The sequence below is a fragment of the Natrix helvetica genome, assembly GCF_964273705.1.
Source record: "Natrix helvetica genome assembly, chromosome: 4".
In the NCBI taxonomy this organism is placed as follows: domain Eukaryota; kingdom Metazoa; phylum Chordata; class Lepidosauria; order Squamata; family Natricidae; genus Natrix; species Natrix helvetica.
The window spans coordinates 144648105-144673635 of NC_138550.1; the positions used below are offsets into that span (position 1 = coordinate 144648105).

At 41.5% G+C, this 25531-nt stretch overlaps 2 protein-coding genes across 2 annotated transcripts in view; one reads left to right on the forward strand and one right to left on the reverse strand.

Annotated features, from left to right (window-relative positions):
• Positions 1-5022, reverse strand: part of NIPAL2 (NIPA like domain containing 2) — a 44653-nt gene extending 39631 nt beyond the window's left edge. The window contains exons 1-2 of the mRNA XM_081952163.1: positions 4691-5022; positions 1537-1605 (exon numbers count right to left, since the gene is read on the reverse strand). Of these exons, the coding sequence (XP_081808289.1) occupies positions 1537-1605; positions 4691-4771 (150 nt within the window). The 5' untranslated portion in view covers positions 4772-5022. The remainder of the gene's footprint in view (positions 1-1536; positions 1606-4690) is intronic.
• Positions 1-25531, forward strand: part of MATN2 (matrilin 2) — a 205077-nt gene that overhangs the window by 159232 nt on the left and 20314 nt on the right. The window lies entirely within an intron of this gene.

Genomic DNA, 25531 nt, shown 5'->3' on the forward strand with positions numbered 1-25531 from the left:
ACCCACCACTGTTGTGTATGCCTATGAATAGCAATTGAGAAATGATCTTGACTCAGTAGAAATTTCCGTTAGCAAGAACAGAACTGCTTTCCTTTTCTCTTTCTCTCCCAAAGCCACTTCTAAGTTTTCAACTTTTTTGTAAGTCATTTCCTTCCTAAGAGTTGTATCTTGAAGGTGATATAATATGTCTTTCAAGCTTCGTAAGACTGGTGGCATAAACATAATACAGAAGCATCTATCAATTGTTAAATGGATCAATTGGCAAGATAAATCGACCAAATGATTCAGTCATGGAGGGAACGAAAAATACAATTGAGACCTTTTATAAGAATTGACTGCCTTTCATAGATTCTCAGAATACAAATAAATGTGATTTGCTTTAACATAAGAGTTGTTCCTATGATTTATTTTTTTATTTATTTCATTGCATTTGTGAATGTATAACTTCCCACTCCAAAAGCTGATGTTAATACAGGGTGTAATGCTATAAAACACACAAAGATTCCCAAAGATATGTGTACCATAGCGTTCCAATACATGAGTTTAATTTTATTACAAATGATTTTTATAAGCATTTCTTATTATTATGGTTATAGTTCTACATTAAGATGTTTTAGCCCATGTATTGCCCACATCTGTTTTGTATTGCACTTATGCACATTTATATAAATCAGAAAGACGTATGGGCCATGTTTTACAAATTTATAAATAATATATGAATACATACAGTAACCACACTGCAACTATAATGTAGCTCAACTACTTTATCTCAGAGCAACATCAAGTAATACTAGACTTATACCAGTCAATCTTAGTGAACTCAGTTACATTTAAGGTATCTGTTCTGACCCCCCCTTCCACCCCTGTGAATAAATCAGAACACAGGCTTGGCTGTTTGCCACTATTTAAATACTGAGATAATGAATCCTTTGGCTGAGGGCCCAGACAACTCTCGTTCAATAGATTAACTCTGCAGCAACCCAGATAAGTCAAATGAAGCCACGCAGATAGTCCAAACGAACAGACACGGCTAGAATACACAGATAGATTTTCTTAATTCGAACGGTTGTTTCCTGCAAATGTCCCCTCCCAACGCCTCACCTATAATCTCTCTTGGGAGGGGCCAATCCACAACCACCTGTGCTTAATCATCTTCTGTAAGTCTGCCTATGGAGTTGGTGCTTCCGTTTCTCAGCCCTTCTCAAACTAGCATCAAGGACAAACTGCCTTTGATCCTCCCCACTGCTCGATGCCTCAGGCACCTCCTGGTGGCCAACCACGCTCTCTGGTCCCTGCTCTGAGTCTGAACCCTGCACAGGGTCCTCCACATAGTCCAGGGCAGATTCATATGGTTCCTCGCTATCCGAGTCCATCAGCAGCTCAACCGGATCCTGCTGGGCCACAACAGTATCACACCAATTTTATCTATTATTTTAAAAAGCCTATTTAAGTGTGACTAAATTCCAATTTCATCTATGGCCTCCCTTCCAGTCTACACATAGTTCCACAGCTTGCAATACAATGAAGTTTTCATACCTGCAGATTCAAGGAGATGCTGATAAAAATGTTTCCTGTGATTGCCAATAAGATGCCAAAGAGCAAAGTCTGAAAAATATACATATAATCAGTCAGTCAGATAAAAATTTTCAAAATTTCTGACATCTATTCCTATACATGTAAAAGATTGGCCGAAGGATGAGGCAGGACACGTCAGGACATAACAATACAGGTAGTCCTTGACTTACAACAATTCATTGAGTGACCATTCAAAGTTACAACGGCACTGGAAGTGACTTAGGACCATTTTTCAGACTTATGACCATTGCAACAGCATCATAGTCATGTGATTTACATTCTGATGCTTGACAACTGGATCACATTTATAATGATTGCATTGTCCTGGAGTCGTATGGTGTCCTTTTGCAACTTGCTGAAAGCAAAGTCAGTGGGGAAACGAGATTCACTCAACAACTGTGTTACTAACTTAAGAACTGCAGTGATTCACATAAACAAAAGTTGTAAAATGGGGCACACTCACTTAACAAATTTCTCACTCAACAACATAAGTTTTGGACTCAATTGTGTTCATAAGCTGAGGACTACCTGTACTTCTATTTTTTTTTAATAAAATCATTTGATTTTTAAATATTTCTTAGATCACATTATGGTATTCTATAAATTGACTTTGGAAGACTCACAAGTGACATCAAATTTTAGTGTTTTTTCACTACCTTTACGGTGTGTGTGTGTCTGCTTGTCTTATCATAAAGCTTCATCTCAGGGGTTGCCACAAAGAAGAGGGAGTCAAGCTATTCTCCAAAGCACCTGAGGGCAGGACAAGAAGCAATGGGTGGAAACTAATCAAGGAGAGAAGCAACTTAGAACTGAGGAGAAATTTCCTGACATCAAATTAGAACAATTAATCAGTGGAACAGCTTGGCTCCATAAATTGTGAATGTTCCAACACTGGAAGTTTTAAAGAAGATGTTGGATAACCATTTCTCTGAAGTGGTGTAGGGTTTCCTGCCTAGGCAGGGGGTTGGACTCGAAGACCTCCAAGGTCCCTTCCAACTCTGTTATTCTATCTGTCCCTAAAGAAGACAGGAGGTGGGTACGGAGTATGATTCCAAATAACAATTCCAAGAACTGTGTTTGCTTTCTGGAAAAAAGTGTCAGAAGGCACATGCCAGTAGGGAAAAAGTGTCCAAGAGTGTTTCCTGACCTTTTCCATACTTTATTTGGATAATAATCAAAGAGCAAATCTGACTGAAAATCAGGCTGCACCTATTGAAAAATCTTATAGACTGGAACTAGAATAAAAGGGAAAGAGGTAAACAGGTAAAAACAGTTAATCTGCAGTACAGATTTAAAAAAAATATGTCGTAAGGCAAAGGTTCTCCAACCCCCGATCCATGAACTGGCATGTCAGCAACTGGGCCATGCAAACAAGTAAAGCCACATCTGCGATATGCAGGCAGCACGCAAAACTATACCCCCCCCCCCAGTCCATGGCAAAATCTTTCTCCGTGGAACTGATCCCTGGTGCCCAAAAGGCTGGGAGCCGGTGCCTTAAGTCTCCAGAAAACTGAGCAGCAACATTCAAAGTTACATTATTGTAGACTAAACTTCTATAAATGGTTTTAAAGAACTGCTAAACCTCTTTTGAAATAATCTTGAATTTTCAAAAGAGAAAAATTGGCTCTTATTTCCATGATGCAAAACAGGAATATGAATCAGACAATGAATATGAACCATTCTCTTAGCAGCACAAAAGACAAGTGGCTCCTGAAGTGGCTTCTCTAGACCATCAGAAGACCATCAAGTGGCTTCTCTAGACCATCAAGTGGCTTCTCTAGTGGCTTCTCTAGACCATCAGAAGACCATCAAGTGGCTTCTCTAGACCATCAGAAATGACTGAATCTCATCTCAACAAATGCAGTAACAACAAACCCACCTCCCTCCATTCCCCACTTGAATTGAATTGAATAATTACAATGGGACATAAAAAAGTAATTTTTAAACCACGCTTACGTTACATTCCGCCTACGGTGGAATGTTAAAACAATGAACAGCAGGTTACACTTAGTTCCCCCAAAAGGTCGTTTCCAACTCTATGGAATACTTTATTTTTGCTATGGAAGACATCTGGCAAATTTAAGTCCAGTTATAGTAGGCAAACCATTAAAGATGTGTCTTATCCCTCATTAAAATGACAATTGTTCATTAACACCAAAGCTCATGCTAAAAAATATTTTTTAAAACCATGCTTAAACTGGAATATTAAAACAATAAACAACAAATAGATTTTTTCCCTACGATAATTTACCCAAATTAGCAAATGGACATTCTCCAGTTCAGGAGCTCCCCAAAGAACTCCTTCCTGTTTACCTTTAAGATTTCAGCCAATTTGGATTTAAAAGCATGTTGATAAATTGTCATTTTATCTATCATTTTTAATTTGTTGTTGATGTAATGCGTGTTGTCTTTTTCTACAAAGGGTGATGCTTAATCCCCACTAGGCATGCTTAACAACAGGAGCAAACTCCTTTCTGTTCCTTTAATTATAATGGTGCCTGGATTCAAATTCGAAATAAGAACCCAGACATGTTCAAAATTTGGGATGGGGAGGTGGAGCAAAGAATAGGATCTGATTATACTGTTTTTTGTTTTTTTTTAGCACATAGCAATGGTTCTAAATCACAGGAGGAGAAATGTGAACTGGGCCTGATGAGATACACAGAGCAGTGTAAAGTTACCCCATTTTAATCCCCCGTCTAAGATTCTTGCAGTGCAGCAATGAGTAGGATCCTTATTTATACTCAGAAACGGGATTCTTGGTGTCTGCACCCGTGCAGTGTCCAGCAGCTGAAACCAGGGCGACTCTATATACCTGCTCCAAGAAGAGCCCATCTGGGTTGGACACTGTCCTCTACCGCTGCTGTTCTCACCTTACTTAAGAAACCCCGGGGGGGCTTTAATAGATCTTACTTCAGAGGCGATCTCTAAGTAAGCTTTCTCAGCCTCGGCTCCTTTAAGACGGACTTCAACTCCCAGAATTCTTCAGCCAGTATGCTGCCTGGGGAATTCTGGGAGTTGAAGTCCACCCCTCTTCAGGTTGCTGAGGTTGAGAAACGCTGCTCTTAAGCTAGCCCCTTAGAAAGCCCTCGGCGCCAGCCTCTCTTCTCCTTACCTGCTCATTTGCAAAATACCAGCCTTGGGAAAGAAACTCACGCCTGCTCGCCCCCCCTCCCAAAGTGGGAGACGATCCCATAGTCTCTACTTCGCCCCCGCTTCTCCGGGCTCTTCAGCTGCATCAACGCCCCAAGCGACGCTGGGAGCCGAAGAAACCGGTTTTTTAAGCCCAGGTGAACTTCCTGGGGCCGGAGCGCTGGGCTCCTGCCTTCGTGGACCGGATGTTTTCACAACAGGTGGGGTGGGGTTGGCCCAAAAGAGAACCGGGGACTGGAAGGGGCGTGATTCGGGAAGAAAGCAGGCGGCCAGCAAAGCGAGGCGAGACGCTTTGCTGCAGCAGAAAATGTTTGTTTTGGCAGGCGAGCTTCACTAATCTTTGAGTAACTACATAGGATAAACCTGTCTGACTTCCGTTAAATAGGTAGATACAGATACAGATTAACAGAGTCGGAAGGGACCTTGTAGGTCATCTAGTCCAACGCCCCCCACCCCACCCCCAAGCAGACCAGTAGTGAAATTCAATTTTTTAACTACCTGTTCTGTGGGCGTGGCTTGTTGGGCGTGGCAGGGGAAGGATATTGCCAAATCTCCATTCCCACCCCACGGGGGGGGGGGGCAGCCAGAGGTGGTATTGGCCGGTTCTCTGAACTACTCACAATGTCCACTACTGGTTCTCCAGAACCTGCTGAATTTTTCACTCCTGAAGCAGACCATATGCCATTTTTGACAAATGGCAGTCCAGTCTCTTCTTGAAAGCTTCCAGTGATGAAGCTCCAACCACTCTGAAGACAAGGTGTTCCATGGGTTGATTGCTCTCACTATCAGAAAAATTCTTATTTTCAGCAGTGGTGGATTGCAGGCGGTACACACCGGTATGGGTGTACTGGTGGCTGCCGGGAACACTGGGTACCGTTCCTGTACAGTGCTCCAGAGGGCCCACCTGCTCGTCCTCTACCTGTATTTGAGCTCTTTGGCGCTTCTGTGCATGCGCATGGTGCGTATGGTGCCTGCGCGACGCTCGGCCAAGCAGCTGGAGCATTGCGGAGGCGTTGCAGGAGGTAAGGACGCATGGGCATGCTGCGCGAGTTCATGTGGTAGACACCAGGCCCCGTTGCACCGTACGGTTGCACCGGGATCCGGAACCCACCACTGATTTCCAGGTTGAATCTCTCCTTGTTCAGTTTCCATCCATTATTCCATATCTGGCCTTCAGGTGCTTTGGAAAATAGCTTGACCCCCTCCTCTCTGTGGCAACCCCTCAAATATTGGAACATTGCTATCATGTCTCCCCTGGTCCTTCTCTTCACTAGACTAGCCATGTCCTGTATGTTTTAGCCTCCAATCCCCTAATCATCTTGGTTGCTCTTCTCTGCACTCTTTCTAGAGCAGTGGTTCCCAACCATTTTTTGGCCATGCCCCACCTAAGCATTTCTAAAATTCTGACCCCACCCCGACATATGATTCTTACTTTACTCAAAAAGTGAACTCTACTCATGGCAGAGGAAGCCTAAAAGGCCATTAACTTGTTTTAAACAAGGTTCAAATTACCCCCATTAAAAATCAAATTGCCCCCCTTTGGGTACCATTGTTCTAGAGCAGTGATGGCGAACCTTTTTTGGCTCCCATGCCAAAAGCGGGGGGAGTGTAGGGGGGTTGTGCGTGGGTGGGCCACACCCATAATGCTATGCGTGTGGCCCCCCCTGCGTGCGCATGTGTGCACGACCGGCGACACCCCCTGCTTTTGGCACGGTTTTTTTCACCCTCAACAGGCTCCAGAGACTTTCTAGGAGCCCGGGGAGGGAGAAAACAGCCTCCCTGCCCACCCCCCGGATGCCTTGCGGAGGACTCAGGAGCTTCCCTGAAGCCTCCGGAGGGCGAAAAATGGACCTATGGGGAACCTGGAAGTTTGGGAATGGTGACTTCAGGTTTGCTCGTAGAGCCGATTTTTGCACTCCTGAGCCTTCAGGGGGCTTCCAGGAGGGCAAAAACTGGTCCTACGAACAAACTGGAAGTCTGGTCCCAAACTTCCGGGTTCCCCGTAGGTCCGTTTTTTTGTGTGAAAAATGGCCTCAAAAGAAGGCCGAAGTCAGCTGGCCAGCAACGCCTTGCGTGCCTTAACAAATGGCTCCGTGTGCCACCTGTGGCACGTATGCTATAGGATTGCAATCACAGTTCTAGAGTCTCGACTCTCAGCATCTTTTTTATAGTGTGGTGACAAAATTGGATGCAGTACTCTAGGTGTGGCCTTACTAAGGTTTTATAGAGTAGTATTAGTACCTCACTTGATCTTGTCCAGCAAGCGTCTCCTAAAAAGATTCATGCTAGAAAGACCTTAACTATAACCCCTTCCTGGTTTGGCTACTGTTGAAAGCAAACTGCTAAGGGAATGGAGTGGTTCATTTCAAATAGCTATAGTGTGGTGATTCCATGGGGTTTTTTAAAAGGGGAGCAATGCTGCAAACACAAGTTGGAAAAATGAAGACACATTCCGATGTGGCCTCTGGGAGTTGAAGTCCATGCGGCTTAAAATTGCAGAGGTTAGGAAATGCTGTTCCCACCTGTGGCTGACATTCTCCAAGTGCAGCTTTATGTGTTCTGCTCTTCCACCTGACCTTCCCATGGTATGGCACCATGTGTTGGAGTAAGTTGGGAGATTGGTCAACACACAATGTATTTGTAGGCATGGAGTGGTAAAGTAAGTGTGATGCTTCTGCATTGCAGTGACTTCTTCTTCTTCTTCTTCTTCTTCTTCTTCTTCTTCTTCTTCTTCTTCTTCTTATTATTATTATTATTATTATTATTATTAATCCAATTTATAGGCCGCTCCCTCTCCACCAAGGGACTCGGGGCGGCGTACAATTCATTATACAAAAAATGACGAGGAGATATACAAAACATTGTACAATACATCAATAAATAAATAATCATTAGTTAAAAACAGCATAATACAATTAAAACAATTAAAATACCCAAAGTCAAACTTAATTTAAAATTTAAAATTATCCAGGGGGATTAGAAGTATAGTTATAATTCAGGCCAGGCCGGCTAGTTGGAACAGGTGAGTCTTGAGTTTCGTGCGGAAGGAGCGGAGATCGGTAGCTGTCCTAATGTCGGGGGGGAGGTCATTCCAGAGGGCTGGGCCCATCACAGAGAAGGCCCTACCCCTCGGCGCCGCCCTCTGGCATTGCTTAGTGGACGGCACCCGGAGAAGTCCCTCTCTTATATCTTATATGGGATCTACATATGAGACTGACACCTTCCTTTGGCACCCCAGCACTGCCTCAGCCACTCATTCAGAATTTGCCAGTGGTCGGATAGGCTGTGGAATTGCCTGCTCCAGTTCCTTACTCCTCCCTTTGGGGAACTTTTGGGTAGCATGTATATTGGGGTCATATAAGTAGAGCAGAACCTCACATTCCTCTTAACATTACAACAGTGCTGATCATTCCTATTTAGTATACTACGTTGAACAGAGTTATAGAAGATTGGGTGAGTTGTTCAAACTCAGCCCACAATTCATAACACTACAATTTAAATCGAGTCTTGGTCACTGGTGAAATTCACATTTTTTAACCTGTTCTGTGGGCATGGCTTGGTGGCCGTGGCAGGGAAGGATACTGCAAAATCTCCATTCCCATCCCACTCTAGGGCCAGTCAGAGGTGGTATTTGCCGGTTCTCCGAACTACTCAAAATTTCCACTACCGGTTCTCCAGAACCTGTCAGAACCTGCTGAATTTCACCCCTGGTCTTGGTGTCATCCAATCCAAGAAGACTTGATACAATAGGAATCCCTGAACGGCTAAATATGGAATTTCTTCAGACAACATTGTCCATTGGCTTTGGTCAAGGAGGATAGGAGCACATGCTTAATAAATAGCTGTGGGCCTGCAGAATGGTAGTTCTGTCATTAGGAAATTAGCTATAATTAGGGAACAAAGATTAGAGGAAAAAATGCCAGTAACATTTAGAAAAGAATGTCGTTTCTTTGAGCCTTGAAGTGTTCTAATACTGCCCATATTCCATGGCTACAAAGAGGCTGCCCTTTGCTTACATTGGGGCACAGGGAGACCATATTGTCAGGCAAAACTCTTTGATTGAATAATGAGATTGGCAGCCAATCTTTGCTCTCCTCCAGGCTCGGTTATTATTACTGGGCAAGAGTCCCAGAAACACAAGCCATCCAGCCATAATAATAGCGGCAGTCTCTTTTAATGTATCTCAGCTCGTTGACTGTGAGAAAAAACTCATGGCTCCTTTGGCAGGAAGCACTTGTATTACTACTGAGAAATATTTATAACCATAATTAGAAGGGGAAGTATGAGGAAAGAGAGCAAATGCAAGGAAATGCACCGATGTGGTGTGATTTAAGCAGTTGAGCTATGCAAAGTAAGGGCTTTCTCCCATGAATACTTGAATGCATGTCATAAATGCAAACAAATTGTGATGGCTGGATAGTAAAATGGGCTGGAGAGTAAAATGGGAACTGGAGTAAACTTATAAAAGAAAGTTGATTTTTTTAAAAAAGTGAAAGATGATTCAAAGCAAACCAAAAATAAAGGACTCCTTTAGACTATGTCAATATATATCAACTTGAAATACCTGTTAGGTTAGATTCTTTTTTTTTTAGGTTAGATTCTTCATGGTTCATATTATATTATTGCTGCAGAGGTTACCAATAGGAAAAATAGGAAAACTCAGTATACAAATATCATAGCTATTTGCTTCCTAAATTGTGTAAAGCTGTGTCAAATTGCAAACCAGTGGAGACAGCCTCATTTGTAAGTGGAATTTATTTTGAATGACCTTCCAAAAAGGTTTACAATCAATAAATGAGAAGAGACAGCAAAAATCCACAACAGTATCACAACAGCCATTTCCTTCCAGGTCTGTGTTCTCTGCATTTGTCCAACATATTTGAAACACATTCTCTTCATATCTTGAATGATGAAGCTATTGTGACAGAGATTAGGGTTGGTAATAAAATGAGGAAATCATAGATTTTTTCACATTCTGAATAATGCAAAGCAATAAAACATCAAGTGATTAAACCTGTAATCTGGTATATATTTATCTGGGAGATGCCCCCATTAAATTCATTGGGGTACATTTATATATTTTATTTATTATTTTTAGGAATAACTCAAGACAGTGAACATACCTAATAGTCCTTCCTCCTCCTATCCCCCCCCCCCTCGCAACAACAACTGTGGGTTGAGTTGGGCTGAAAGACAGTGACTGGCCCAAAGTCACACAGCCAACTTTCAGGCCTAAGGCGGGACTAGAACTCACGGTTTCTAGCCTGGTGCTTTAACCACTAGACCAAGATGGCTCTAAAATAAAAATAAAACTGCAGTTCTGTGTAGAGTTGCATGGAGGTAACCTCCCACTGAACTGTGGGTTCCCCCCCTCCCCGGTAATAGGCATGCAATCACTTTTTTCAAATGTGTATATTACCTGTGAAGCTGAACAGTTATTATGTGGGTTTTATTATTCCTATAGTATACTACAGCATCCAAAGTATACACCATGCATACTTCTTCACTTAAGAGCTCGCCAAACATAGCTATGTAAAGTGAGCAGCTTGTTTACAATAAACCACTGTACTAGTAGGGACTCCATGCTATCAAATTAGAGAGAAATCAGTATTATAGTAAACAGAGGTCAAAGATCAAACCCACAATTTCATATAAAATTCCAGTCCATGTACACAAAATATTAAAAATTTTAAAAGGTCCAACTCACAAGACCATCAACTATTCTTAAAGATAATCAAAAGCAGGATGGAGTAAAGGAAGTGAAATTTAAATGTAATTTTAATCCAGAATTTAATGCAAGGAACAATTATATAATGGACCTCTTTTAAACCTTGACAGCTGACTGTCAAACAAGCTCTTTTGTTAAATGGTTAACTCTTTTCTTATTCAAACAACGTCTTTAGAATGTCAGTTGTGATAATATTAACATAACCCCAAACTTTTGATCTCCTTATCTGGTGATGTGAGATTGGGTTCTTGTTTGTTTGTTTGTATATATATATATATATGTGGGGAGAGCTACCAATTACATATAAGCTGTAATATTCTGTTTGGTCTTTTTCATCTATGAAAAATCAAGGGCTAATTGAGCTGCAACTGCAAAGCCACTGTCATTTTGCTTGGCTATGCTGTATGTCATAGTGCAAGTAAAGGAATATAAATTACGATTCTTATGTACTGAACATGACTTTGAACACCAAAATTTGATGTCAGAGAAAAGATTAGGCTTAAAGGAAGTTTTTTCATATTGACTTCTCTATGTGGTAGACATGTTTATTACTAAACAAATTCTGGGGCTTTGATCTGATCTGAAATTATGCCACTCCTAAACTCTAACTTTACATAATGTATAACATTATGATACAGCTGGCACAAATTACATAATTCATGCCATTTGCTTGTTGATGTCATGACACATAGGGCATCATCATAATTTCTTCTGTTTGCCTCCTGTTCATATATAACATGAAGCCTTAATGTGTGATTTGTTTGTACTGGACTTAGCATTACATTCAAATTCATATGGTTTAAGGTTATGGGTCCACCAGGCAATATTGATTTGCTTGACAAAGTGATTAAAAAACCTGGAATAGCATTGTGTATGAATGGAATCACTGGTCCCTGAATTATGTTATCTGATCAATAAGCATCAATGGCAGAGAATATATTTGAAACATTTAGTACAATTTGGTGCAATTTTATTCTCTTTACTCTGATTCTTTTTAAACAGGCACTATCTCTTAAATCATGAAATATTCAGAAAAAAACAATCCATTGGAGCAGACCTACCTGATCTGTTTTGGATTTTGTATCTTATTGTTGTTCAAGTGTGTATGGGATCCAGGACTATTCATGCAATCCTAAATTGTAGAATCACATAATATAAACATTGTAAGGGGCCTGGAAGATACCTATTTCATCTTTCTGCTCAGAATGGGTTCCCACTGTTTACAGCATCCAAGACATCATTTAAATCCCTTCAGTGAGGGAGATTCACCATTTCCTGGGCAGGCTGATCCCTTATTGAACTAGAAATAAGGATAAATTTCCTGACAGTTAGGACAATCAACCAGTAGAATGCTTGTCTTCAGAGGCTGTGGGTGTTCCATCACTGGAGGTTTTTAAGAAGAGACTGTCTGAAATGGTATAGTGATGGCAAACCTATGGCACGGGTGCCAGAGGTTGCACTCAGAGCCCTCTCTGTGGGTTCATGCGCTGTTGCCAGCTGCTCTTCCAGGTTCCGGCACATGCATGTGTCCAGAAGAGAGCAACTGGCCACCACACGACCGAACCTGGAAGAGCAGCTGGCTGCCATGTGCATGCACACCGCCCAGCTGCTATCTTCCGGGTTCCGGTGCTCTGGCACACGCACTCCAGTTTCAGCACTTGGTGCCGAAAAGGTTAACCATCATGGGTATAGGGCCTCCTGCTTGAGGGAAGTTGGATTAGAAAGCCTCCAAGGTCCCCTCCAACTCTGATATTCTATGAACAACTCTCATTTGTTAGGAAGTTCATCCTGATGTCCAAACAAAATCTACTTCCTTGTAATTGAAATCCAATTTCTTTTCTGCCCTGTCTTCTCCGTGACATTACTTCAGGTACATGAACACGCAGTCATGTCTTCCACAGTTAAATATATCCAGAGCTTCAAACCATTCCTTCCAGGTCCCTCACTTTCCTGGTTCTCTGGACATGGTCCACTTTGCTAATGTTCTTTCTAAAATACAGTGCCCAGAATTTGGACACAATACTTTAGGTGTGGTTTAAATAATGCAGTACAGAGAGGAATGGCAATGTTTATTGATCTTGACTGCAGCTGTAAAACAAAAGTGGATGCTGTCCTAGGCTGCATCATATTGTTGGCTCATGTTCAGCTTATGATACACTCACATCCTGTTTGCATGTGCAGGAAGGTTCTATCCCACATCTGTTGCCTTTTTCCTACCCAAAGTAGCATTTAGCATTTGTTGCTATTGAAATCCATCTTCCTGGTGTCTGCCAATGTTTCAGCTTGTCAAGATTCTCCTGACCCTGATGCTGTCTTCTGAAGTCTTTGCCATCTCCCAATGTTCCTGTCATCTGCACGTTTGCATATCGTATTTTTTAAATCCACATCCAAGTCATTTTTAAATATGTTGAACATAAGCCTTGCATAACAAATTCCTCTTAACTTTGTTAGTTGTTATTCGTTTTATCATTTTTTAGTTGCATGTTCCCATGAAAGTTCTGTGGACAAGTACAATGTTTGTTTTTCATACAAATCATATGAGTTTGTTTCCGCGGTAATCTGAAATGATATAGATTGGCCCCCGGTTAGGAAAGGCTGACATTCAGCGCCAGATAATTTGACATCCTTGTTCGGTGCAGCAATCCCTGTGTTTGCTTTCAGAAAAATAAATCCACTGTATAATTTGTCCCTTGACTTTCAGTACCCACAAATGCAGTAAATGGCATTTTTATAAAGGGCAGCATTGTTGATCATGGCAAATGATGGCATGATTATAGCTGAAGCATCTAGCAATGCGTTGCAATATCTCATTGCAAAGATGTGCATGTAGTCCTTGACTTACAACAACAGTTGGGACCAGAATTTTGGTTGCTAAACCAAGCAATTGCTAAGTGAGTAGTGCCGAATTTTATGACCTTTTTGCCACAGTTGTTAAATGAACCACTGCTGTTGTTCAGTGAGTCATTCCCCCTTGTTAAGCGAATCTGATTGGTTTTGCTTGTCAGGAGCCAGCTGAGAAGGTCACAAATAGCAAGCACATGACTCCAAGATGCTGCAACCATCATAAATACATGCCAGTTGCCAAGCACCTGAATTTTGATTGTGGGGATGCTATAAACATCCTAAGTGCAAAGACTAGTCAAAAGCCACTTTTTCTAAGTCCATTGTTATTTCGAGCAGTGGCTAAACAAATGGTTTTAAGCTGAATTCTATCTGTTGAAACTTGGTATGAATACTGTATATCCTATGCAAACTGTGTCAAACTCAAGGGAAGGAAAAAGAAGGGAAGGAAGGAAGGAAGGAAGGAATTCCCCAGCCCCATGCGGGCCACCGCATGTGCCCCCGACATGAATGATGTCGAGCTGGCCACGCCCACCCTGGCCACGCCCCCACCTCACCCTCCAAGGTCAAACACAACCCTGATGCGGCCATCAATGAAATCGAGTTTGACACCCCTGTCCTATGCTCTTTCAGGGAATACTTGAAAGTAATATATACTGTGCATGTTATATTCAGTAGCTTTGGGGTAATTCACCATGTGAACTATGTTGAAAAACTCCCATTCAGCCACACCTAAAACTTCTGTAGGACATTTTCCTGCCCTGATCAATTTATCAAAGATAGATTATGGTAGATGTGTTGAAAAAGAGAACATGTTTAATAGTATAATGCTTCATGGAAATAACCCTGGGCATAACTGAGAAATACGTAGTTTGCCATTGCCTTTTTCTGGATGTTTGAACATTTCTCCATTTCTTGGAGATAGAGTGATGGACAAGCTATTTTCAGGGAATTCATGTTTCAACCCTATTCCCCAAAATATTTTAAATTATCTCTCATTTTGCTGGTTTTTAGAAATCAAAATACATGCAAGGTCAACTAAATTGTACTTGTAGTAATAATAAGCAAAGACTTCGAGTTGAAAGAAACCTTAAAGGTCCTCTACATCAACCTGCTACTCAGCACAGGAATCACAAGAGCAGTGTTTTTCAACCTTGGCAACCTCAAGAGGGTGGCTGGGGAATTTTTAGTCATCCCTGCATGTATGTTGAATTTTGAAAAAAACATGAAATAATAGAATGCTGGAGTAAAAACAGGAGCCTTGGCAATCTTGAAAGTCCCCAAATATTTTAAGAAATCTAGTTTGCCAATGCCAATCAATGCAAGTGCCAATCGATGCAAGCACTCAGCCATCCTTGCATGCGCTTTGGCTATTAAAAAGTGCCTAAATGGGATGCCATATAGCCAGGGCAAATGGGCGAGGCCACCCATGATTTCCGCTACCACTTCGGGCAAACCAGTCTGAACCAGCAGAACCAGCTTGCATTACATGACTAAACTAATAGAAGTCGAGAGTGAGATTTAAAGCAATAACATTTCTGAGAAATCTACTTATGGGACACATTTTTGGAAGTGTGCATTGGCAGCTATTTCCCTGCACCACTGCTGCTTCTTGCCCAGGGATGGGTTGCTGCTGGCATTATTGCCAGTTCGTTGCGCAAAAAAGTCACACCTAAAAAGGTCTGCGCATGTGCACAAAGAAAAGAACAAAAAAATGCATTTTTGCAATGAAGGCTGTTCTGCGCATGCGCAGAACTGAAAATCAAGATGACGCTGCCATTGATAGAACCAGTTTGGGGATGTGGCAGGCCGAGTTACTACCTACTCATCCGAACCGGTAGGAACCCACTTCTGTTCCTGCCCCACAGACAGGATTACCTACACCTCAAATTAATTTTAGCTTGGCAGGTGCAACTGCATTGTTTCCCCCCTTCCCCTGTTTGAATTGAAGAATGAGATAAACAAGTTGAATCCAATGAATTCAGATTCTGTACGCTTCAGAGGTTTTTCAGATCAAACCCTCAGCAGATCAATCAAGAAAGATCAGAAAATAATGCAGACACCGTTCTTCATATGCTTTAGTCTCCAATCCCCTAATCATCTTTGTTGCTCTTCTCTGCACTCTTTCTAGAGTCTCCACATCTTTTTTACATCGTGGCGACCAGAACTGAATGCAGTATTCCAAGTGTGGCCTTACCAAGGCATTATAAAGTGGTATTAACACTTCACGTGATCTTGATTCTATCCCTCTGTTTATGCAGCCTAGAATTGTGTTGGCTTTTTTGGCAGCTGCTGCACACTGCTGGCTCATATTTAAATAGTTGTCCACTAGGACTCCAAGATCCCTCCCACAGTTACTACTATTGAGGAAGGTACCACCTATACTGTACCTGTGCATTTTGTTTTTCTTGCCTAAATGTAGAACCTTACTCTTTTCACCATTGAATTTCATTTTGTTAGATAGTGCCCAATGTTCAAGTTTGTCAAGATCCTTCTGCATCTTAAGCCTATCTTCTGGAGTATTGGCTATTCCTGCCAGCTTGGTGTCATCTGCAAATTTGATGAGTTCCCCATTTATTCCCTCATCCAAATCATTGATGAAGATGTTGCAGAGTGCTGGGCCCAAAACAGAGCCTTGGGGTACTCCACTGCATACTTCCCTCCATGAAGATGCAGTTCTATTGAGGACTACATGTTGAGTGCGGTTGGTCAGCCAGTTATGAATCCATCTGGTGGTGATGCTGTCTAACCCACATTCTTCTACTTTATCTAGTAGTAGGTTATGGTCTATCTTATCAAATGCCTTACTGAAGTCCAAGTAAACTATATCGACGTCATTCCTCTGGTCCACTAATTTTGTCACATTATCAAAGAATGCAATAAGATTAGTCTGGCATGATCTGTTTATGACAAACCCATGTTGGCTTTTGGCTATTACTTTGTTTGCTTCTAGGTGTTCGCTAATTCGTTGCTTGATTATCTTTTCCAGAATCTTTTCTGGTATTGAGGTCAGGCTGATAGGTCTGTAGTTTCCTGGATCTGTTTTTTCCCCCCTTCAGCTCTTTTCCAGTTCTCTGGTAGTTCCCTGGGCATCCTCCTAGATTCCCGGCTGTCGCTAGATGATCATGTGACGGCCGTGGCTAGGGGGGCGTTCCACCAGGTCCGCCTGGTGCGCCAATTGCGCCCCTTACTAGAGTGGGACGCCCTTTGCACAGTCACCCATGCCCTAGTGACTTCTCGCCTTGATTACTGTAATGCTCTCTACATGGGGCTCCCCTTGAGATGCACCCGAAGGCTCCAGCTGGTTCAGAACACAGTCGCGCCGGTTATTATGGGGAGTACTAGGTACTCCCATGTAACACCTTTCCTGCGTGAGCTGCACTGGCTGCCTGTGGCTTTTCAGGTGCGTTTCAAGGTGTTGATCGTCATCTTCAAAGCGCTCCATGGCTCGGGACCTAGTTATCTGCGGGATCGCATTCTACCCCATACATCCCTGCGACCAATCCGCTCTCACAGAGAGGGTCTCCTCCGGGTACCTTCCGCTAAACTATGTGGGCGGGCGGTGCCTAGGAGGAGGGCCTTCTCTGTGATGGGCCCAACCCTCTGGAACGACCTCCCCCCCGATATTAGAACCACCTCTGATCTCCGCTCCTTCCGCAAGAAACTCAAGACCCACCTGTTTCGAGTAGCTGGTCTGGCCTAATTATAATCGTAATGTATTTACAGGGAACATCTATTACTAACTTTCCTGGATGGCTTTTTAAATTTTATATTGGGGTTTTAAACGGGTTTTAAAATTGTTTTTAATTATTTAAATTGGTTTTGGGGTCTTATATACAGACAGTATGTGTGTGTTGTTTTTGTTCAATGTCCTATGTTATGTTTTGTTGTTTTGATCATGAACGGTCTGTACACCGCCCCGAGTCCCTACGGGGAGAGGGGGCGGTCTATAAATTAAATAAACCTTAAACCTTAAACCTTAAACCTGGTGCTCCAGGATCTCTGAAAGATATAGTTCAGTAGTTCTGAGATCTCATCTGCCAGTTCCTTCAGAACCCTGGGGTGTAATCCATCCGGTCCTGGTGATTTGAGCTCATCTAGGGTAGACAGGTGCTCACTTACCATTTTCTTCCCTATTTCAACTTGTGTTCCTAATCTGATTTTTGTGGTGCTGTTTTTGATAGGTTGGACTGTTTTATCCCTTTGTTCCTTGATGTGATCGTCTGCCATTGCTATTCCAACCTCCTAAAGTTCCTAGACAGGCCCTGCATCTTTGACTGCAAACATCTAATCTGCAGAGCATATCTCCTTAAACAGAATCCTTGCACGCAGAATACTGGGATGCTAAAAATAGCTTAGTTTTGGCAGAAGAAAGCCAGATGCCAGGCATGCAAATATAAGCCACATTATCTACCCTGGTGGTTTTCCAACAAACTTCCCTCAGGGACCTTTCCTCCACTAATTCCCCCCCCCCCCACTTTACTAAGTCGCCACCCATACGTTTGCCACTGAATTCCTGTGTGCTGTGAGGATTCTCAGATGTCCTCTACAATGAATCTCAACTTGCACAGTGCAGAAACCAGCCATGTTGTGTTCGTCTCTTTGAAATACAAACCTGTGGCTGGGTTTTACATAAATGCAAGAAACTTGGTGGGAAAGAAGTTTTGTGTGACACCGGGGTGGCATTCAAGAGTGTGGCAAACTGTTTGCCAGGCCAATAGTGAAAGGAATAAAAGAAAGCGCCACCAGGCACGGAATTTTGGGATTGGACAACCTGGAACTATGCCACCTACGGTCTGACCTAAGCATAGTACACAAAATTATCTGCTACAATGTCCTACCTGTCAACGACTACTTCAGCTTCAACCTCAATAATACATGGGCAAACAGTCGATACAAACTCAAGGAAAACCGCTCCAAACTCGATTGCAGAAAATTTCACTTCAGCAACAGAGTGGTCAACGCCTGGAAAGCTCTCCCTGACTCTATTGTTACATCCTCTAAACCTCATAGCTTCAACCTCAAACTGTCTACCATGGACTTCACCCCATTCCTAAGAGGTCCGTGAGGGGGCGTGCATAAGCGCACCAGCATGCCTTCCGTCCCTACTGTCCCTATTTATTTGTACTCATTTCCTTTGTTCATGTCCGTGTTTATACTTATACCTGTTATCTCGTACATGTTTGACAAACTAAATAAATAAGTAAAACAGAACGAACTCCTACTTAACAAAAGGGTTTTAGAAAGGATTGCATTCACCAGTTCTACAGTTCCTTCAAACAGCTCCTTGCAATAGTCAAGCTGGGATGTAAGGATGGTATGTGTGTAATTGTCATCAATGATCGCAGCGGGTACACATGTTGTTAATTGTGCAAATCTCAACTAGCTGAGATCAGGGCCAGTTTAAGAATTTGGGGTCCAAAGCAACAGACGGTTTGGAAGGCACCTCCTCTTATCCCAACATCACACTCAGCTCTAGAGTAACATCGCAGATGGAGTCCAGCCAAACAAGAGGTTAAAATTATGGAATCAAAATGGAATTCCCACAGAGTCTGAAGTAGAATTTAAAGAGGTAGCTGGAAAAAACATACTGGGGATAAAATTTTAGAACTTCTAATAAAAAAAAACACATTTTTCTTCTTTAAAGATAGAAAGAGCAACAAGAAAATAATTTATTTTTTAAAATTCTTTCCCTTCTTTTCTGCTTTTTACAGTTCTGTAAAACTGTTGTCACAACTGCCTCTAACCTTCTCTTTTACAAAACAGAACCACAAAATCCATTACCTGCTTCTAAAAACAGTTATCTTAGGGAGCTCCTTCCTATCCTGTGTTTCCTGTCCCTTGGCCAATGAGGACCTGCCCTCTTCATCCATGGCTGTTCAGCTTTCAGAAGAATCTTTTGGTGAAGAATTTTTTGGAACCAATAGAGGAAAATATGCGTATCTCCCTCACTAGCACTAGCTTGGGTAATGAAACGTTTGCAAGAAAACAACTAAGCTCAAAGAGCATCAAGGATCCCTAATCTTTGGCTTAATCTAAGGCCAAACATTTTATGTCCTCTACATCGCTCTTTCTACACAATCCTGTACACACTATCATGCATGGCAGTTGCTGGGATTTGAAGTTGGTGTTGCACATCTGGAAGTCACCAAGGTTTGGAAACATTGAAATAAAAGGTTGTTTTCTAAAGAGAGACACTACCTGAATAGAAACACACTTTGCTTAATTCAAAAGGACACATGCAGAGCACAAACACACACATATCCCACACAAGGTTTTGGTTAAAAATGTTACTGAAGCATTTTTGAAAATGATCGGTATATAAAATATATTTTCCAGAAATGTCATGTGAAATTTGCCTGCTTTCCGTGGGGAGGTCAGTTTTTTTCCGTGTTGTGAATTCGATTCTATGTTTAGAATATACAGGACATTCCTTATCATATTTATTATGTTTTCAACATATTCTAGCAATTTGAAAGTTGAAAGGTCAGTGCCTTGTCATCAGGAACTGATCTTTCTTTCTGAAAATAACATTTTTGCCATGTGTATTAAAAGTTATTTTATATACAGTATTTAGAGATTGTCTTCCGTTTCTTTTCCTGCAGGGATCAATGTGCTGGAAAGAGAAATAAAAGCCCGCCAACTTGAAATCAAGCTGTACTAGACAAAGAAGCTGATTAATGATGGAAGAGATTTATGGGGATTTCAATTAGAGAGGCTTATGGGTGTAACATATGAAGATGACTTAGTGGTTGTGGATAATCTTGTTACATGTCCAGTTTTCACACATATGGAATAAATGGAATCCACCCCTATTCAAAGTCCCCCAGGCTTTCTTCTGCTTTGTAATTTACTCACACAGGATTCTTGTTCTAAGGGAGTGTAATCCCACCGCCTACGTATGACATGGTGGGGAGTTAGGCAGCACCACTTTCCAGCTGATTGAAAATAGTTTGGCATGTCTGAACTGCATGCAGAAATACTGTACATGATGAATTCCTATAAATCCAGCTCAAAAGTTTTTGTTTCCATAAAAGAGGCAAACCTGGGAGAATGCAGGAATTCTTTACCATAGATTTTAAAAATCACAATTACAAAGTATAGTATACAGTTATTTTCCTCCCCAAAGAGTGGTGAATATTACTATCTGTACAGAGTATAGAGATTCAACAAGCAGATCTTTTAAGATCTGCAAAATGCCATATTCATTTGGGCAAAACTTCAAAAGAGTGATTATAGAATTGTCCTATCAGTCTTTTTTCATCTTGGTGCCTTCCTATACTGGTTGGAGCTGCACAGGTAATCCTCAACTTACAACCATTCATTAAATGACCATTTGAAGTAATAACAGCACTGAAAAAAGGGCATCGTGACCATTTTTCAGATAGATGACGAATCTCATGGTCACATGATCAAAATTCGGATGCTTAACAACTGGTATGTATTTATGACGGTTGTAGTTTCCCAGGGTCATCTGATCACCTTTTGTGACCATCTAACAAACAAAGTACGGGGAAGCCAGATTCACTTAACAACAGTGTAACTTAACAACTGCAGTGATTCATTTAACAAGTGTGACAAGAAAGTTCGTAAAAATTCATTTAACAATTGTCTTGCTTAGCAATGGAAATTTGGGGCTCAAATGTGTTGTTAATTGAGGTCTACCTGTAGTCTAAACAAGAGTGGGGGAAGTGTCTTTACAAGAGAAATGAGAAGTTCTTGTTTTATTACGCAGCTTTCTGCTACCCCAACACCAGTACTAGAAATGGATACCAAACTGGATATACACATTACTTAAAGGAGAGGTGGGCCAGTTTTTGGTGGCCAGAGGCCACATTTCACATTTGGGGAGAGTCTATGGGCCATCTTGAGTTGTGCAGTGATGTAAAACGGGAGGCTATGTCCGAATTATCAGATTTTTTAAAATGTTTTTGTGGGGAGGAAGATTTGAAACAAAATGAAAGCTATTTGGGGGTTTTCATTAGTTCTTTCTGCATGACTTTTTCTGCAAAATATTGTAGATGTGTTCAGTGAGATGAGCATGTGTGCAGTAGCAGCCACAACGGTGGTCCCTGGAAACCTCTTGGTTTAATCTCTATAGGTACCAGGGTCGATTCATGTAGCTGTAATGCTAGCAGTAATTACTCCTCTGAACTGCTTAGAAAAATGCTTCTGTTAAATCAAGGGGCTACAACTTTTGGATGACAGGGGACAAGCGAGACATATTGGGGAGTCAAGGACTGTAGTGGGTGGATACTATTGCAAAGAATAAGAGGCCTATGCCCCTTGTGTTGACAAAACCTATCAACAATTAAAACAATTAAATATTTTCTGAAGGTTGCCCATCCTTGCCTGTTATGGGGGGGGGGGGAGAGATTTTTAAGTTTTGTAGAATTGTAAACATACTTCATTAGAAGCGATCTCGGGGAACTCAAGAGTTAGTATATTGGTCGGATCCAAGCACAGTACACAAAGTTGCCTGCTACAACACCTTGTCTGTCCACAACTTCTTCAGCTTCAACCTAATACACGGGCAAACAGTCGATACAAACTGAAGGTAAACTGCTTCAAACTCGATTGCAGAAAATACGACTTTAGCAACAGAGTGGTCAATGCCTGGAATGCTCTACCCGACTCTGTTGTTACAGCCTCAGACCCTCACAGCTTCAATCTCAAACTGTCTACCGTGGACCTCACCCCATTCTTAAGAGGGCCGTAAAAGGGGCGTGCATAAGCGCACCAGCGTGCCTACTGTCCCTGTCTTACTGTCCCCATTTATCTGTATTTACTTACTTTGTTCATGTTTATGTTCATACCTATACTTGTTATCTTGTACATGTTTGATAAACAAACAAACAAACAAACACGAGACTATTTGCTCCATTAATTTCAACAGAATGCTAAATTCCATACTGAAGGCTAAATGAGAGTTAGCTGAACAAAAATGGAATTCATTTATTTTTTGCAACTTATTCTCTGTGTACATGTGCATGTTTAAATATAAACTAAGAAATAGCTGCCACTTCATAACAGTTGCTCCTATGCCAAATATGGCAATCTTGACATTGTAAAGCCCAGGGCTCCCTGTGCTGTAGTTTTTCTACTGAGATCAGAAATGCTCCTGGCTTCTGTTTGCTCTCCTGGAGTCCTGTCCACCACTCCCGGGCCTTGAAATGCCTTGCAGTTACAGTTAATTGGCTTGAATGTTACTGTATGCCTCTCCTTCTGTAATGCATTGTTCCCTCCCACCATCCATAGATATTTTCCATGGCATCCTAGCGCTGCCAAGGCATAAGAGATGATGTTACAGTTGTAAGAAAAAGGGAGGGCGATAGTCTTTGAAGTGGCTTTTGATGAGATTCTGCTTGATGAGATTGTGCGTGACGCTAACCACAAAGGAAAACTAAGCTCTTCATTGAACAGAGAGAGACAGAGAGAGAGGGAGGGAGGGAGAGAGGAGCAGCAGGAACAGAAGGGTGTTATTAAAAACTTGAAGTGCTGGGTCCAAGTGCAAACAGAATAAAGGCTTTTCCTCGGTGTTTCAAGTTGTTTAGAATTATTCGTGGAAAATATCAATTCAAACCTCCCCACCCCGAATCCACCTTCTTGAAAGCAAAGGTGTCTATAATTTTTTTAATTAAAAAAATATTTAACTATTGATTCTCTTATATGTCATCAGTTTTAAAAACAAACTCGTCTTCTTCCAATCCAGCCTCTGTCAATATACGTATATTCTACATATACCTTATTTTCGGACTATAAGACCCACCGGTGTATAGGCCGCACCAAGATTTCGAAGAGGTAAGTAAGGGAAAAAAAGTTTTTGCCTTCCCTCAACCCCCAGCAGCCCTCTGCAGGCTTCAGCAGGGCTGGGGCAAGGTAAAAACTCCCCCATTTTTGCCTTGCCCCAGCCCTGCTGAAGCCTGCAGAGTGCTGCTAGGGACTGTGGGAAGGCAAAAAAGCCTCTGTTTTTGTGAAAAACGGCCTATTTTTCACAAAAACTGGGACATTTTTGCCTTGCCCCATACCTGCTGAAGCCCACAGAGGGCTGCTTGGGGCTGAGGAGAGGCAAAAAAGCCTCAGTTTTCTGCAAAAATGGGATGCAGGGGTGGGGCTTCAGGAGGCCAAAAATGGCTGTATTTGGTGTATAAGACGCACCAACATTTCCACGCTCTTTTAGGGGTCTTACACTCTGAAAAATACAGTAGGGTGAACAAGTGAGGAGAGGGCGTACAGGCTTATTTTACTCCTTTGCCAGTCTGAAATGGGGCTTGTTTCCATTCAGATTCTGTTTTTGTTTTCCTGTATGTTTCTCATGAGGCCACGGAGATGTTCTGGGATCCCAGTTTTTCTAAGGCATTCCATAGCTTGGAATGATGAAGCACGATCAAGGGCCTTGCTGTGGTTAATGAAGTACATACTGACTTCTTGTTGATATGCTTTGCTTTCTCAATTACCCAGCATGTATCAGCAATCCTTCCTCTTGCTTATTGGCCTTTTCCAAATCCATCTTGAATACCTGGCATCTTCCTTTCACAGAGAACTGTAATCTACATTGGGTGATCCTAAGCATTGTTTTAAATATAAAGATACTTTGCACTCATTTGCTAATGTTAATTGGGTACCTGCATATTAATGGTTTAAAAATGAATTAATATTATTTACTTTAAAGCCAATCTCCATAATTTTTTATCTCTATCTATTTCCATCCCCTGTTAAACTCTCCTCTATGTAGGATTTAGGGTAGGGTAGGGTAGGGTATGATGGACTGGAACGGAAGGGAATAGAACAGAATCACAGAGCTGGAAGGGACCTTGGAGGTCTTCCATTGTAACCCACATCCCAAGACATTATACCATCCCGAACAAACAGTTGGTCAATCCTTTCTTGAAAATCTCCAGGATGGAGCACCCACTTTGGAAGGCAAGCTGTTCCATTGATTAATTGTCAGGAAATTTCTCCTTAGTTCCAGGTTGGATTTCTCTTTAAGGAGCTTCCACCCATCGCTTCTTGTCTTACCCTGCAGGGTAGGATAAAATTTCTGTTTGTGTTTTCTATGGAAGCCTACATATTGACAGTGCGAAAGTAATAAACAACCACAGTGTCACCCAAATAAATATTCTATTCATTGTGTAAGTTTTACTTTACACACACTTTCAGTTTTAAGTCTCTTTTTTTTTTTTTGCAAACAACCTATTTGACTACATTTGTTTGTGTTTAAAAGTGTGAATAATTTTCTTGTTTCCCTCCCCAAGAAAGCTGGCTAGAGCAAAGGAATATGATTGGCCTCCCTTGGTATATGTTAGATATAATTCAGAACACATATAAGAAATCTCTCGTTACCCAATTTTGACCATGCATAAGAGCCCTATTTAAACTGTAAATTGACAGCCCTTCTATACACTCTTCTATATGCAATATGATTTTTTTTTCACAGAAGCCAGATGGCGTGGAGCTGATTATTTTTTTGCTACTAAAGAGGGACTGAATTTTAAATAGATCGGTGTCTTCTCCCTGCCACACAGAGCATGCATTTTATACTTTTAAAAAAGATTTTATTAGAATTCATTGTAAAATAAAATACAGATAGACAACAAAAATCAGGAAAGTTAAAGAGAAAAGAAGAGAGGTGTAATGAAAAGGAAAGGAAGAGCAAGTAGTGACTACTGATTATTTTTCAGTGCAGAAGAATACAAAAAACAATTGCAGCCTCAACCTTTTGCCCTACATTTCTAAACATTTTAAGCTATTTCTATATTAACAAAGTCATTCCTAAAACCAAACCTAAAATCAAACTTTCATCCCCCTCCCTCCCGTTTTGAGCAGAGCAAAGTCCAGAAACCATTTCCAAGTGGAAACAAAACTAGAGAGTTCTCTTCTCTTGAATTCAAACAATCCATTTTGCCATCTTTACCAGCTACATCACCTTTACCATTTGTTCTTCGGTGGTGGGAATTAGTGTGTCTTTTCATCTTTGTGCATATAAGATTCTCGTTGCTGTCCACGTATATAGCAACGGGTTTCCAAATTTTCTTTCAAGCTCTTTATCCATCAAACCTAAAAGGAAAGCTTCTGGTTTCAGTTTTATGTGAGGGCACACATTTTATCCTTGAATAAATGCCCAGCTACCTCTCGGATCCCACAGCTGAGAAAACCTGATAGAACAATTAATCAGTGGAATGACTTGCCTCCAGAAGTTGTGAATGCTCCAACACTGGAAGTTTTTAAGAAGAG